The sequence below is a fragment of the Cottoperca gobio genome, chromosome 5 (genome assembly GCF_900634415.1).
Source record: "Cottoperca gobio chromosome 5, fCotGob3.1, whole genome shotgun sequence".
Classification (NCBI taxonomy): Eukaryota; Metazoa; Chordata; class Actinopteri; order Perciformes; family Bovichtidae; genus Cottoperca; species Cottoperca gobio.
In genome coordinates, this window is record NC_041359.1 from 379,810 (window position 1) to 394,445 (window position 14,636).

Sequence of the window (14,636 nt, forward strand, 5' to 3'; positions counted from 1 at the left end):
AACAATGTGAGTTAAATACAAAATGCATAATTTTGCATGTAATTTCTTTATCTGGAAAATATCTAGTAACTTCAGCTGTCAAATTAGCTAGTAGTGGAGGAAAACGTACAATATAGTAAATGGTCTATCAAGCGATAAAGCTCAAGTGCCAGTGAACTAATGAGTGCGTTTAATTAAAAGTTCAGCTTTAAGTCTGAACAAAAGCAAACCATAAAGCATAAACTCTTGCTGTTCTCCCAGGACATAGCCACCATGCAGCTTTGTGCCAACAAGCTGGATAAAAAGGATTTCTTTGGCAAGTCTGACCCTTTCCTCGTCTTCTACCGGAGCAACGAGGATGGGACGTAAGTGTGTGCTTGTTAAATGAGAGTAAATCCTTTACAGTACAGTCATTTGTTTGTACTTCATGTTCCTCTGTTGCAACTCTTCCATTGTTACTGACAACAACTGAAACCTGCTCAGAGATTTCTCTGTTGAATCTAGTCCCAGGAGGAGTTTGAGAGCCTGTTGCCTATCAGGTGGAAGAAGGAATTATAGATTTTCTTAACATTGACACAGAAAGTTCTAATCTGTAATATTGTACCCTTCAATATTTCAGACCTATAGTCCAGGATCAAAACCCTCTGTGAGCCTCTTCTGTTTCTGCTGTCTCAAGATTTGATTAAGTTGAAATGTATTTCAAAAGACTATGTGTCTGAATGAGCTAGTTTTCAATACTCACCCAGGCAAAAAATAAATATTGCACATAATCTTTACTTAGTATTACATATTACTGGAGTTTGACATGAAACCACTCTAAAAACCTTTTAGACAGATTTCCTGCTCATCCTAGATCAGTTGAACCTGTATTTTCATTTTGTCTCATTATCAAAAAGTTCTCTGTGTCTCCAGGTTCACCATCTGTCACAAGACTGAGGTGATCAAGAACAATCTGAACCCTGTTTGGCAGCCGTTTACCATCCCTGTTCGAGCACTCTGTAATGGAGATTATGACAGGTGAGGTGACAGCACAGGTCAGAGGTTGGTTTTTAATATGATCCACTCCTCCCTATGGAGAGTTTTGTTTTATCTGCAGGCAGGTGATTACTTACCTTATGTTCATCCTGTTGGTTTTAAGCAGTTTTCAACACTTCTTATTGGCAAATACATAAGTGGTTCATATTGCATTCAGGAAAGATTGTGGCTGTAAATGTGACATTGACAAACTACACCGGATAAGTAGAATTATGAATTGAAGAATTCAAACTTACAATATAGAAAATGTACATTTACATCAGAAATATGCATAGAACCTTATGATAAAGTTCACAGCCATTCTAACTGTTCGTATATCGTTAATTCTCAAATAGCGACTTTAGTCATTGTGAATCTTTAATAACCTCAACTTTCTTTACTACAAAATACAGTTTGGCTTGGACATGAACACACACACCCACAGTTACTGAAATAGGACAACAACACTTACGATGAGTAATCCTCAACAACATGAACATAACATGATTATACAGTTGAATTTGTTGAATGAAAATGTACATTATTCATAGGTATCAAGCAATGTATGACGTGCACCAGGAGTTTATCCACCCTTGTTTTTTTCACCCAACCTTTCTAATGTTATAACCTTGCTGAGTGTAGACAATTTATATGATAAGCTAAATAGTTATTTATAAGTATTGTTAGAACACGTTGGTTCCTAATTTGTCGAAAGATTTTGATTAAACTCTTTAACTCCCGGAGATTATTGTTAGATTTTGTGATTCTAGTTCAGTGGTTCTCAACCTTTTTTGGGCCAGCGCCCCCATATCCATTATCCAGTTCCCTTACCGCCCCCCCATCAAATAAAATGTAGGCTAATTGTATTTTAATGTTTATTCTTATTCTGTTTGTATTATTATGATTATTATTCTTAAAATGTATTATTTATATTACATATTGATTATATTAATTGTGTATTTAAATTATTATATTATTTTTCTTATTATTAGGTTGCTATATTATGTTAATATAAAAACTCTAATTCTCTCTGATGGAAGTTACATAATAAAATTCCTAAATAATAATAAATATTATATTATTAAAATAAATATTTTGTTGTTTTTACCTTCAATTGCCCTAATATGCCATGTAGCCAGGGAGCAAAAAAAGGCATGTAAATATACATTTTATTCAGGAGTGTTAAACAAATGCCACGGTAAGAAGTTTGAGATTCAAACTTTAATCGGTGTCATAGACTGCAGCCAATCAGAAACGAGTCAGACATTCAAACTTTAATTGGTGTTAAACACAGCAGCCTCAGAAATGTGAAACAATTTGCACTCTTAAGTGTTCCAATGGAAAACAAGCAGCCAACAAAGGAACAAGTGTGAGGTGATGCCCCCCTCCAACAGAACCCTGCGCCCCCCTGAAATATCTTTTTAATATATAGCGCCAAAGCAGAACTCACTTTTCACATTGAACAGGTGCTCTTTTATTAAATAAACTAAAAACGCATGTTATTTATCAAATTTATGTGCACGTTTCCATGTCTACTGCGTTGCTGCTTTGCACATTCACATTCTCTCCTCTGCTCTGTTCCGCTGCCGACACACACACACACACACACACACACACACACACGTGCGCACACACCTACAGTCAGAGACAGAATGGAGCAAAGGAGAGGAGAGAACTACTAAGTGCGAAAAAGTAAAAAATCTAACACATTATTATAAATGGAGCGACATGGACCCCAATGTTCAGAAACTCAGGTGAAAATATCCGCGTTTTTTTAACTCACACAGCCTGAATCAGCAGCAGTGTTGCAGATGTTAGCTCTGCTACTACAAGCAGCCAGAGTGCAGCTCTCTGCTGCTGGTCCAAAAAGATTAATTCTTTTTTTTCAAGCAGCACTTTATCACTATCAAATAAAAGTCTAAAAACATCATTCAGAATGTTGTTTATGTTTTCCGAACGCCCCCCGTTGAGAACCCCTGTTCTAGTTCATTAGGTGACTGTGAGTTTCCCATCATTAAAACTGGAGAAACTAGAGAAAATTTACTTTTGTCAAACTTTGGTATGACAAAAGTAAAGTAAAGCCAAGTCACAACATGTAATGACAATGAATATGTGAAGATGAGGTTTGAGTCTGTGCTGGTCAGAATAATGCCAGCAGTCGGCCGTGCTCTTAGTCAGGCCAGTGCTGGTGTTATTGAGACCAACATGGAGGCAATGCAACAGCAAACTCACACATATCTTATTGTACTTACACAGGAATTGCTTTAACATTCCAATCGCCTGTGCCATTGATATCATTTGCCTGGGAATAGATTTTTGAGTGTATTTGTGATACATCTACACAAGCACCCCATAATTAAGCCCTACTCATTTAACCATTTACAGCACAAAGTCCACTTCCTTAGCTGTGGGGCTTACAGTGGATATATATGTGCAGACAGTTTATGAGCGATTGATGCGGAGGGTGGGGGGTGGGGGGGTTGCGAACATTTACCTGATTATTCTGGGGGGTCACGACTAGAAAAGGTTGAGAACCACGGCTCTAGAAGATTTACAACTTAAGCAGTTTATTCACAGAGTCTGGACTGTAATAGTGATCTAGAGGAAGAACTTTTAAGAGGATCTTTCAGAGACAGAGGACAATGTTACTGATGATCTGGAATGTCAATTTTCCCATGATAAGGACGAGTCTGCCGTAGTCTCTCCATCAGATTAAATGTGGCCATCATCCTCAACAGAGGGTACATGGCCATCTAAAGATGGTAACATCATCACACCATAGCCAAGGCAGACTGTCATCTTCCATTGTCATCAAAATTACTCCAGGCACTACAAGATTTTCTACTACAGGAGTTGATGATATTCAATCCGCTTTTCAGGTCTTCATATCCCCACCAATAGAGAGGATTATACCAGATATGACCAACTTGGAAGGAGGTGTAATGGAAGTCACTGGATCAGATTGACTTGCATGCATACTTTGGAATCCTGGTATTAGCTGGAGTGTCTGTGTAATGTCAAAGGGAGAAGCAACTGCCAGCCTATGGAATGAAGAGAGTGGAATGTCAATCTTTCGAGCAACAATGTCTCTGGATTAATTATATGTGATATCTTGAGTGATCCGATTTGACAACCGCAACACCAGAGCTGGTTGACGTGAAAAAGACAAACCAGCTGCGATCATAGATATATGGGATAAATCGGTCGAAATGATACCTTTGATGTATAATCCTGGAATCCATGTAGACAAACGCCTTGTTCCTTTCAGGGGGAGCCATCCCTTCCGACAGCACATGCCCAACAAGCCTGCCAAGTATGGCATCAAATTATGGGCAGCCTGTGATGCCAAATCTAGCTATGCAAGGAATATGTAGGTCTTCACTGGAAAACTGGTGATGGAGATGTGTGAAGGGCTGCATGGTCATAACATCTAATGTGACAACTTCTTCACATCCTACCACCTTGGTGTTGCACGTCAGAAGAGAAAGCTGACCATGTTGGGAACGGTCAGAAAAAAGCCAGAACTTCCCAGAGAAATTCTGAAGATGCAGTGCAGACCTCTGCACTTGTTTCATACTGACCAGAGAAAAACAAGAACAGCAGAATGCACGAATATGCATCTCTGAGCAGAAGAGACGACATGAAGCCACAAATGATCCTTTGACTACAACTCCACCAAAGGAGAAGTTGACAATCTGGACAAAGTAACAGCAACATACAGCTGCCAGCACAGGAATGCCCTTGGTCATTTCTACAACTTTGTGAACGTGTCTGCTTCCAATGTCCTGTAGACTGAAATCAACCAGCGATGGAATGAAGGCAAATTGTACCGACATCAGCTTTTCCTGGAAGTCCGAAGATGAGCCTGGCCAGCTTGATCCCCAGCAGCTGCAGTCATTTAAAAGTTCCAGGCTCAGTCATCCAACCCCCCATCCAACCAACCAGCAATGGATCGAGTGGATACAGGTGTAAAGAAACATAAAATATGCAAGATCTGTCCGCCCTGAGAAGAGAATAAAACAAGCACCTCTTGTGGGAAATCCAAGAATTACATCTGCGGAAAGCAAACTGTTACATTCTGCCCATCATGTAGAGAGCACTGTTCATGTGACAGAATATTTGACAAGGGAAAATGGGACAAGTTAAATTACAAAATTCCTCTCTTGAAATATGACATGTAATTCATGTAATTGGGATCCTTTTTTATAACTGGTTTGTGTTGTTTTTAAAATGTGTAACATCCTTTGATATGAAGGCCAAGAAATGTTCTTAACTTACTTTCCAATACTCTGTTGATCTCTCTCCTCCGTCTCTCTAACATTCTCTTTCTCACCTTCACCCTCTCTGTGATTCTCACCTATGTCTGTCTCACCCCATCTCCACTCTCTCATCTCACCTCCCTCAGGACGGTCAAGGTGGATGTATACGACTGGGACAGAGATGGGAGGTAAATTCTCACGCATCACTTTTCATTTATTCATTTTCAGCTCCAGATTGAATCCGTCAAATGATTCCACCGTCCTGAAAGGTTGCAGTGGAGTGGACAATAGGTCAGGTTTGATGAGCGCAGGCCGCAGTACTAATACAGCACCTCGCTCTCACTGACATTGAGTTACTGCAGGCGCTCACTGGAAACCTTATGTGGGTTTTTCAGGCTGCCTGGCCTTGTGTTACTGTTTTCCATAATTTAGAATCCAGTCAGGTTTCACTTGAAATTCTTGTGGGATTTTTAGAATTCCCGAGTCCCAGAATTTAATCTGCGATGTTATATATGTTTGTCTTGCAGTGTTCCAGCAGTCTGACCCAGTCATCAGGCAGTAATTCACAGTCAGTTTCTTTTCAGGGTTTGACAGACAATTCTGTTTTTCAGTGCATCATGACAAGGATCTTTTTTTTTTGACGACAATATATTATCATAGATTTCAGGCCTTAACTTTAAAACAGGGACATGACCGTGTCAAAATAAACTCCTGTGCAATCATTCTGCTGGGGAGTGCTGTTTTAAGATTAAACCCATTGTCTGCACACAGTGAATGCAAGCATCTCAATAAAGTCTATTCTCACATAAGTGCTACATATAGACCAACTAAATGCAAAGTACACAAGTCACAATTACATTACACACCACTTTTACATGCACGCAATAACACTAATATGAAAAGTTTTGACTTTGTATCTGCTTTTACAAACAAATATGGCCAGGGCATCCTGCAGATGTGGAAACATTAATAATGAAAATCTTAGTATGAAATGTTGCCAAGTGGAGCTGCTGTCAAAGATATCTGTGGAGAGCAGTTTGACCATTTTAAAAGGTTAAGTTTCAGTATTACCATTATATTACTACCAGTGTTGGGCAGGTTACTTAAAAAATGTAATCAATAACTTATAAATCTATTAAAAAGTGATAACATTACTTTACTAAGTACTCAACAGTAATTAATAACCTTACTTATCACATTACTTTCATTATTCAGCACAGCTTTGTCATAGATGTGACACTCACAGTGAGAGTCACTCTTTATTTAAATGTTCATAGTGTGAAGAAGAGGTTTTAAAGTGAAGTAGGTTTGTATTATTTCTAACCTGTGTGGGACTGGACCGGCAGTCACCGCTCTCCTCGCTAACCTCCCTTCCAATAAGAGCAGGAGTGTGCACTACCTAGCTGGGGAACATGGTGGAGCATTTAGCAGCTAGAGAGACAGATATGTTTCTCTTAACATAGAGTTAAGAGGAGAATGAATTCCACATATTTGGATTTGTTTTTCTCTTGTGTGACTGTTCTTCAGAATCATTTTGCCGATGTACTATAACTATTTTCTTTGTCTTTTTGTCTGTTCCTGTCTAAATCAATCTTTGTTCCAGTCATGACTTTATTGGAGAGTTCACCACCAGCTACAGAGAACTGTCTAGAGGCCAAAGCCAGTTCAATGTCTACGAGGTAAAATGCAAAAATAGCAAGGAATTGTTAGAAATCAGAATCAGAAATCCTTTATCAGTCATACAACTGGAACATTTACATTGTTACAGCAAAGACAATAAAATTAAATAAATAATAATAATAATATAAGTATACATATATGTTAAAATAAGTAGAAGTATTATAAGGTAGTGAATATATAAAATTGGTTGAGTAGTGGTTATTTACAATAATAAATTATAAAAAATTAATATTGCACATGGCAGTGATAATTGCACAATGGTGATAAAATAATCTGTTTTGGTGTGGTGGTCTACCAGGGGCCGTGGTGAAAAACTTGATTAACAAATAATTAAAAAGGAATCCAAGACTTTCTCCAAAACTTTCCTTTCCTGAATGTGTAAAGGATATCAGCATGTAACATTGCTGTAACTTGCAGCAACATCAATAGTTCCTTCTCAGTGTTATATTATTTGTTTAAGTAATGTTTCTTGTGTTATAAATAACAGCCTGCATCTGAGGACAATATTATTGACATGCACTGAATAATAACTACACATTTCTGCTCAGACAGAAACTAATTTATTCTACCCTATCTTGTGGTCAAGGTTTTGAATCCTAAAAAGAAAGGCAAGAAGAAGAAATACGTCAACTCAGGGACGGTAAGACCTGTCGGAGTGTTTCACGGACATAAGTCATAGCAGCCGTCATCGTGTTTTCCATGAACCATCTGGTGATCTGTCTCTGACCTCTCTTCCTGTTTTCCCTTTGACTCTCTCTTCGTCTTCCAGGTGACTCTGCTTTCTTTCAAAGTGGAGTCAGAATGCACGTTTGTCGACTTCATCAGAGGAGGGTAAGAAGGGTCAAATGTTTCATCAGTGTGTGATTAAAAGACACTACGTGAGTATATGCTTGTTTTAAGTACTGGCCACACCAGACAGTGGAACGGTAAAATTAATCTGCTCATCTTTGTGAAATATTTGAGTACACACAGGACTATTCGAAAGATGTAGTTAGTATTATTTACAGCAATTCAAATGGAATTGCTTTTACACATTATTTGAAGTAAATGTTCAATCGCTTCTGACGTAGCAAATAATAATAATAATAATAATAATAATAATAATAATAATAATAATAATAATAATAATAATAATAATACATTTTATTTAGAGGCCTTTCAGGACACCCAAGGTCGCCTTACAGTGCATTTAAAAGTTAAAACAGCTAAAACAAAGATGGAAAACAAATTAGTCAAACCGACATAGATAAAACAGGACAAGGCAGAGTGTGGAGTGACGGAGTGAAAGGAGGATCTCTGATAACAATTTGGTTGTGTTTTAGAGTGAGTAGGCCTGTTTAAACAGGTGGGTTTTGAGGTGGGATTTGAAAGTCGTAATGGAGTCAGACTGTTTGATGTGTGGAGGCAGAGAATTCCAGAGCCCGGGCGTGGTGCAGCTAAAAGCCCTGGCTCCCATGGTGCTGAGGCGGAAGTTGGGGACAGTCAGGAGTCCGGCTGAGGATGAGCGCAGGGAGCGGGAGGGGGTGCATTCCTGGAGGAGGTTTGAGAGATAGGTGGGGGCGAGGTTGTTGAGGGCTTTGTATGTGAGCAGAAGGTTTTTGTAATCAATCCGGTGCTGAACAGGGAGCCAGTGAAGTTGGATGAGGATGGGGGTGATGTGGTCAGACGATTTGGTGTGGGTATTGATCCGGGCAGCCGAGTTTTGAATGATTTGGAGTCTGTTGAGTAGTTTTGTGGGTAGGCCAGAGAGGATAGCATTACAGTAGTCAATCCGGGATGTGACAAATGCATTAACCAGGATTTCAGTGCTGGATTGTGACAGGGATGGGCGGAGTCTAGAAATGTTGCGGATATGGAAGAAGGCAGTCCGGGTGATGTTTTTTATGTGGGGTGCAAACAAAAGGGTGCTGTCCAGGATGACGCCAAGGCTTTTGACTTGGCTGGTGAAGGATACAGGGAAGCCGTCAATCATGATGTTTGAGGTTGGGGTGGTTAGGATTTTGGAGAGGGTGTTTTTGGAGCCGATGAGCAGGGCCTCAGTTTTGCTACCGTTTAGCTTCAGGAAGTTCCTGCTCATCCAGCTCCTGATGTCCTGGAGGCAGGTGGCGAGGGAGGTGGGGGGGTGGGCGGTGGTGGGTTTGGTTGAGATATAGACTTGCATGTCGTCAGCATAGCATTGAAAGTGGATGCCATGGTGACGGAGGACAAATGATTCCCCACTACCTTTTATAGCATGTCATGATGTAACAAAGTGGAGAGAGTTCCATCAGGTGGCCATGTTTCTAGATGTTAAAGTCCTTTTTTAATTTTTCTATTGACAGTAATAGGTTCATAAAATAAGTGTCAAAATCCCCAAGGCTGAGCTTGGTAAAACCATACTCTTCTGGAACTCTTCAACATAGTAACTTTCTTTCTTTCACTGCAGTTCTTTATTTATGTTATCCACCGACCATCATTCATCCATCCATCGTCTACCGCTTATCTGGGGTCGACTCCAGTAAGGAACCCCAAACTTCCTTTTACCGGGCCACATCCGCCGGCTCCGACTGGGGGATTCCGAGGTGTTCCCAGGCCAGTGAGGAGATATAATCTCTCCACCGAGACCTGGGTCTTCCCCGGGGTCTTCTCCCAGCTGGATGTGCCTGGAACACCTCCCTAGGGAGGCGCCCAGGTGGCATCCTTACTAGATGCCAGAACCACCTCAAATGGTTCCTTTCAACGCAAAGGAGCAGCAGCTCTTCTCCGACTCTCTCACAGATGACTGAGCTTCTCACCCTATCTCTAAGGGAGACGCCAGCCACCCACCTGAGAAAACTCATTTTGGCCGCTTGTACCCACGACCTCGTTCTTTCGGTCATGGTCCAGCCTTCATGAGCATAGGTGAGGGTAGGAACGAAGATCGACCGGTAGATCGAGAGCTTTGCCTTCTGGCTCAGCTCAGCTGCGGTAAGAAAATGCAATACCGCCTCCGCTGCTCCGATTCTCCGGCCAATCTCTCGCTCCATCGTCCCCTCACTCGCGAACAAGACTGTTAGGCTGACCATGAGCGGTCCAAACCATAAGCAAGGAGGCAGATGCAGGAGAACAAGCAAACTACAAAGGTGGGCATTTATTTACAATATATATATATATATATATATATATATAAACGATAATTATTATGTAAAAAAAACTACTATGTGGCTACAAAATTTACTACACATACATTTACCACCTCCCCACTTCATCCGGCTCTGTGGAACCCTCCCGGAACAATAAAAACATGTTGTTTCCACGGGGACTCTTTTAGCCGCGGACCTTGGGAGTTTGAGACAGGAGAGAACAGGTAAGTGTCTTCCTTAAACAAATTAATACATGCGTCTGTGCATAATATGAACAACAAGTATATGGTTGTGAGCTACACAAATGTAACAGAGACTAAGACCAGACGGCTACTGGGATCACCTTCGTTACAAAGACCCAGAGGTGCTTGAACTGCTTCAATTGGGGTAAGAACTAATTCCCTACCCGGAGTAGGCAATCCACCCGTTTTGAGGTGCTGATCCTCATCCCAACCGATTCACACTCGGCTGGAACCGATACAGTGATTGCTGAAGGTCACAGACCGATGATGCCATCAGGACCACATCATCTGCAAAGAGTAGCTATGAGATCCTCAGGCCAATGAACTGCAACCCCTATCCTCCATGACTAGGCCTCGATATTGTAACGCTACGATTTGAACACAGGAAGTAGGACACAAATTGACAATCCAGAGGTAACTCGTGATATAGGTAAAATCAAATCAAATCAAATTTATTTACAGTATATCTCAAAAGTGAGTACACCCTTTAGATTTTTGCAAATATTCTGTTATATCCTTTCAGGGGATAACATTATCCTACTGAAACTTTGATATAACTTAAAGTAGTCAGTGTGCTGCTTGAATAACAGTATAGATTTATTGTCCTTTGAAAATTACTCAGTACACAGCTGTTAATGTCTAAACAGCTGGCAACAAAAGTGAGTACACCCCATAGTGAACATGTCCTAATTGTGCCCAATGATGTTGTTTTCCCGCCCTGGTGTCATGTGACTCGTTAGTGTTACAAGGATTCAGGTGTAAATGATAAGCAGGGCTGTTAAATTTGGTGTTTTGGGCACAATTCTCTCTGAATGCTGGACAACATGGCACCTCATGGCAAGGAACTCTCTGAGCGGCTGAAAAAAAGGATTATTGCGCTTCACAAAGATGGCCTTGGCTATAAGAAGTTTGCCAACACCATGAAAATGAGTTGCAGCACAGTGGCTAAGATCATACAGCGGTTTTCCTGGACAGGTTCCACTCGGAACAGGCCTCGCCAGGGTCGACCAAAGAAGTTGAGTCCACGTGCTCAGCGTCATATCCAGAGGTTGGTTTCCAAAAATAGACGTGCGAGTGCTTCCAGCATTGCTGCAGAGGTTGCAGAAGTGGGATGTCAGCCTGTCAGTGCCCAGACCATACGCCGCACACTGCATCAAATCGGTTTGTATGGCCGTCGCCCCAGACAGAAGCCCCTTCTGAAACCGATGCATAAGAAAGCCCGCAAACAGTTTGCTGAAGACAATGAATCCAAGAACATGAGTTACTGGAACCATGTCCTGTGGTCTGATGAGACCAAAATAAACCTGTTTGGGTCAGATGGTGTCCGGCGTGTGTGGCGGCACCCTGGTGAGGAGTACCAAGACAAATGTGTTTTGCCTACAGTCAAGCATGGTGGTGGCAGCATCATGGTCTGGGGCTGCATGAGTGCTGCCGGCACTGGGGAGCTGCATTTCATTGAGGGACACATGAATTCCAATATATACTGTGACATCCTGCAGCAGAGCATGATCCCCTCTCTTCGGAAACTGGGCCGTAGGGCAGTTTTCCAACATGATAATGACCCTAAACACACCTCCAAGATGACAACGGCCTTGCTGAAGAAGCTGAAGGTTAAGGTGATGGACTGGCCAAGTATGTCTCCAGACCTAAACCCAATTGAGCACATGTGGGGCATCCTCAAGAGGAAGGTGGAGGAGTGCAAGGTGTCCAACATCCGTGCGCTCCGTGATGTCGTCGTGGAGGAGTGGAAGAAGATTCCAGAAGCAACCTGTGCAGCTCTGGTGAATTCCATGCCCAGGAGGGTTAAAGCAGTGCTAGATAACAATGGTGGTCACACAAAATATTGACACTTTGGGCACAATTTAGACATGTTCACTATGGGGTGTACTCACTTTTGTTGCCAGCTGTTTAGACATTAACAGCTGTGTACTGAGTAATTTTCAAAGGACAATAAATCTATACTGTTATTCAAGCAGCACACTGACTACTTTAAGTTATATCAAAGTTTCAGTAGGATAATGTTATCCCCTGAAAGGATATAACAGAATATTTGCAAAAATCTAAAGGGTGTACTCACTTTTGAGATATACTGTATATAGCCCAATATCCCAAATTATACATTTGTCTCAGTGTGCTTTACAAACTGTACAGGATACGACACCCTCTGTCCTTAGACCCTCGCATCGCACAAGGAAAAGCTTCCTGATAGAAACCCCATAATTAAAAGGGGGAAAAATGGAACCACGTACACTTATGAGCATCCTTATGTTCGAACATGGTGTTTGTTATGGCCATTCCATGAGCACAGAAGCCCAACAACAAACGACCGTTCTCCCAATCACGCCTCTTCAGGTGTCTCCATCGTTACCCACGTGCGCGTTGAAGTCTCCCAGCAGAACTATGGAGTCCCCTACTGGAGCCCCATGCAGGACTCAATTCAGGGTCTCCAAGAAGGCTGAATACTCCAAGCTGCTGTTCGGTGCATAAGCACAGAAAACAGTCAGAGTTTTCCCTCCCATAACCCGTAGGCGCAGGTAGGTGACCCTCTTGTCCACGGGGGTGAACTCCTACATAGCGGCGCTCAGCCGGGGACTTGTGTAGTATTAGTAGAATGTAGATCCCATTCACCCCAGCGTCACTTCTTTTTTCAATATTACAAAATCAAGTCATGAATTATTTAACATTTGCGTCTCAGTCTCCACAAAACTAGTATGCAGTCTAGCCCCAGCCACATTATAAAAGCAGAAAAATAGTAAAAATCAATACATCATTGCGGAGGGCAATTTGATACTCTAATATCCAAATATGAATATGCCACAGATATATTATATGAATAAAAGGGACATATAAAGTCTTCAGCATAAAAATAGTCAAATGTAAGGACTTGGAATATCAGCACAAAGAAGTGATTATCAGCACTGGGATTTGAAAGCATGGATACAAAGTGTGTTGTATGAGTGATGGTGCAGATCCCCTGCCTTGTGCTTTATAAGTGACAGCAGGGAGCTGTTGATGAGTTTCTCAGTCTAGCCTGGACATCTGTAAATGTGCTCCCCTCTGGAGATGCTGGCATAGTCCTAACATCTCTGCTTTGAATGACACTGATGTTCTCAATCTCCCACCAGGACACAACTCAATTTCACTGTGGCCATAGACTTCACAGCATCCAACGGTAGGACCGTATTACATCTTTGTGCATGCAGGAAATCTGTCCTCACATCTGTTGTTCAGTGAAAATGTTTTATCTACAACGTATGTGATGGTCAAATGTATTACTTTAGTTATGGACAGCGTTCTCCTCTCTGGGTTGGTCCTCTTGCTAACATTAGTTACAACATATGTTATATGTTATGTTATATAGATATGATTCGAGTTGCATTTTACAAAATCAATGTAGTCAAATGATTTGTGATACTGCGTTGGTGTAGTTTCCAATTAAGATACATTTATTTATCTATCTATCTGTGACACCAATGCATTTATTGCAGCAGATGTAACTCATTTTCATCCAGTGTCCATAGGGCCAGCTGTGATGCAAATTACCTTGAGGTCAATGTGACTAAAACAAAGGACATGATGATAGATTTTAGACATAGTAAAGGAGTCCAACTCACCAAGGTTAATTATGTCACCATTAAAAGAGTTATGACTGACAAATACTTAAGGATAGAGATACATTGTCATTCATGTCATTCTCAAAAAAGCTGAGCACATCCTCAGTGACCCTACTCCCTTTACACAACAGGTTCTAACTCATCGTGGCAAATAAAGGACTGTGCAAAAGAAAAAAAGAGCAGCCAGGTTTAGCAAGTCTGTGTGTGTGTGTGTGTGTGTGTGTGTGTGTGTGTGTGTGTGTGTGTGTGTGTGTGTGTGTGTGTGTGTGTGTGTGTGTGTGTGCATGTGTGTAGGTGTGTGTGTGTGTATGTGTGTTGGGGTTAAAATTGATCAAACAAAAGGACCATACGTCTAATTTGTTGTTGCTGCCTGTGTGTGTCTTGGTGCAGATGATGCAAAAGACAAACATATTTGTTTTACACTCTGGACTTATTTCCTTCATATGCCATGCAGTTCAGTGAAAATTACTTTAATGAATTTACCATCATCATATAAAGTAAGCACAGTGTTTGGTGTGCTGGTGCTTCTCTCTCCAGGTAACCCGTCACAGCCCACTTCACTGCATTACATGAGTCCGTACCAGATGAATGCGTACGCCATGGCTCTGAAAGCTGTGGGGGAGATAATCCAGGACTACGACAGTGACAAACTCTTCCCAGCATATGGCTTTGGAGCTAAACTTCCCCCGGACAGCAAGATCTCCCACGCTTTCCCACTGGTAAGAGACACTGATCTAAAAACACTGA

The 14,636-nt window shown here is 41.3% G+C and overlaps 1 protein-coding gene across 3 annotated transcripts in view; it reads left to right on the forward strand.

Moving 5' to 3' along the window:
• The window catches only part of LOC115008002 (copine-9-like), a 170,984-nt gene that overhangs the window by 127,577 nt on the left and 28,771 nt on the right, over positions 1-14,636 (forward strand). For all 3 annotated transcript variants that reach the window (XM_029431214.1, XM_029431215.1, XM_029431216.1), the window contains 8 exons: positions 241-344; positions 892-996; positions 5,399-5,440; positions 6,856-6,931; positions 7,519-7,572; positions 7,702-7,763; positions 13,401-13,447; positions 14,427-14,608. In XM_029431214.1, the coding sequence (XP_029287074.1) occupies positions 241-344; positions 892-996; positions 5,399-5,440; positions 6,856-6,931; positions 7,519-7,572; positions 7,702-7,763; positions 13,401-13,447; positions 14,427-14,608 (672 nt within the window). The remainder of the gene's footprint in view (positions 1-240; positions 345-891; positions 997-5,398; positions 5,441-6,855; positions 6,932-7,518; positions 7,573-7,701; positions 7,764-13,400; positions 13,448-14,426; positions 14,609-14,636) is intronic.